At 68.9% G+C, this 2,264-nt stretch overlaps 1 protein-coding gene across 1 annotated transcript; it reads left to right on the forward strand.

Annotated features, from left to right (window-relative positions):
* Positions 1-482: 482 nt before the first annotated feature.
* Positions 483-2,009, forward strand: LOC307104094 (ubiquitin carboxyl-terminal hydrolase 17-like protein 6; the record flags this gene model as incomplete). The annotated part of the gene is made up of 1 exon (XM_079778728.1): positions 483-2,009. One exon carries the CDS (start codon positions 483-485, stop codon positions 2,007-2,009), a length of 1,527 nt encoding a protein of 508 aa, XP_079634854.1.
* Between the last annotated feature and the right edge of the window lie 255 nt (positions 2,010-2,264).

Consider the following 2,264-nt stretch of genomic DNA (forward strand, 5'->3'; position numbering starts at 1 on the left):
TGCCAGCGGGACCCCTTTCCATCTGAGGTCTCTGAGGTCGCTGGGCGGGGCCGCTGGTGGCCTCTGGTGTCGCTCGCCCAGTACCTTCAACTCCAGCGTCTGCCTCCCACGACCTCCAAGGCCAGCTTCGATGTGTCTGCGTCTCCCGTCTCCCTCCCCTTTCTTCGAGGAACACCAGGCGTGGGGCGCGGAGACCAGCCTCTGTTCAGGAGCACCTTTTCTCGAGACCCTTGCGTTAATCCCACCTGAAAGGTGTGCCTGGGTCCGCCTGGGGCAGGAGGGCCCACACCCTAAAGTTGATTCCATCAAGCCTGGGGGCCACTGATTGGTGGAGCTCGTGGCTCCTCCCAGCACGCTCTGGGCCTATAAAAGGGCGGGTGGGGCGGCCAGGGCCTTCATTCTCAGACCTCCTCTGCCCCGGACGCTTCGTTCTCCAAGGGAGCTTTCAGGGGAGAGATCTCGCGAAGGCCCTGTCCGCGGACATGGAGGCCGCTTCTGCGCACCGGGAAGAGGAGCTTCAGCTCAGGCACCCCCCGAAGGTCGAATCCGCTGGATTCGGTGATGGGGCCGCAGAAGTCCACTGTGGCCCCCGCGGGCCTCAGGAACCACCACCACCCCGGGAGAGCGGGTGCGCCCCGCGGGGCCCACTGGCTCCCGCCAACACCCCTCCTCCGAGTGGGAGCTGGAGCCCGGGGAGACCCCGCGCGGTGGGGGCCGGGCTTCAGAACCTGGGCAACACCTGCTACGCGAACGCAGCCCTGCAGTGCCTCAGCTACACCCCGCCCCTGGCCCGCTACCTGCTGTCCGGGCGGCACTCGGGGGCCTGCGGGCGGCGGGCGTCCTGCGCCCTGCAGGCTCACGTGACCCGGGCCCTCCTGCGCCCCGGGGACGTCATCGTGCCCGAGAGGGAGCTGCTTGCGGGCTTCCACACGTACCGGCAGGAGGACGCCCACGAGTTCCTCCTGTTCACGCTGGACGCCCTGCAGCGGGCCTGTGTGCCTGAGGAGCGGCCGCCGTCGCCGCCGGGCCGGCCCTCCCAGGAGGACGCCACCCTGATCCGTCGGGTCTTTGGAGGCCACTGGAGATCTCGGATCCAGTGCCTCTGCTGCCAGGGCGTGTCCGACACCCTGGACCCTTACCTGGACATCGGCCTGGACATCCAGGCGGCGCAGAGCGTGACCCAGGCCCTGGAGCTGCTGGTGAGGCCCGAGCGGCTGGGCGGGGCCGACGGCTACCAGTGCGGCAAGTGCCGCCGGAAGGTGCCGGCCACCAAGACGCTGCGCCTGCACGCGGCCTCCAGGGTGCTCACACTCGTGCTGAAGCGGTTCTCGGCCCTCGCGGACAGCAAGGTGGAGCGGGACGTGCGCTACCCGGAGCACCTGGACCTGCGGCCCTACCTGTCCCAGGGGCACCGCGCGGGCCCGCTGCTGTACCGGCTCTACGCCGTGCTGGTCCACTCGGGCCGCACCTGCCACAGCGGCCACTACTGCTACGTCCGAACCGCGGGCGGCCGGTGGTTCAAGATGGACGACGCCCAGGTGACCGCCTGCGATGCTTCTGAGGCCCTGAGCCAACGCGCCTATGTGCTCTTTTACGTCCAGACCAGTGAACTGGAAGGAGACAGTGGGAAACCCACATGCCCCGGGACCGAGCACAAGGTCACGGTGTCGACCCAACGGGGCCCCGAGAGTGCCCCCAACTTCACGGGTCCCGGGTCCGAGGAGCCCGCGCGAGAGCAGCGGCGACGGCCCCAGGAGCCATCCCGGCCCAAGCCTCAGTCCAACCTCAGGGAGGTCGCGTGTGCGGTGCCCGCCGAAGCCGTCCGCATTCACCAGTCCCGGGACCGAGGGGGCACGGCGGACCGCCTGCTCAACCATCCAGCCGGGGACGTCCTTCCCGGGGGGGCCAAGGGCACTGGCCAAGGCCCTGGTCCCAGAGGGGGAGCCAAGGCGAACAGGAAGAAGAAGAAGAAGAAGCAGGGGCACAGGTCCGTGCCCGCGTGCCAGTGATGCCAGCAGCAGGAGTGGCCCAGGAGCCTGCAGGAGAGCCTTGGGCTGAGCGCTGAAGGGTTGGGGGGTGAGAGGGCGGGCGTGGTGGGCGTGGTGCGGGGGGGATTGGGAGGGTGTGTGGAAGTGGGGGGCGGGGACACTTTTCAAGGGGCGAGATCAAGGGTGTTGAGCAGCATCTGTGTCCTGTATACAACCCGTGGGAGGAGCAACACAGCTGCAGAGGCTGCCACACACCCCCTGGGCCCAACCCACCCC

Source organism: Cnephaeus nilssonii (assembly GCF_951640355.1).
Source record: "Cnephaeus nilssonii genome assembly, chromosome: 8".
Lineage (NCBI taxonomy): Eukaryota > Metazoa > Chordata > Mammalia > Chiroptera > Vespertilionidae > Cnephaeus > Cnephaeus nilssonii.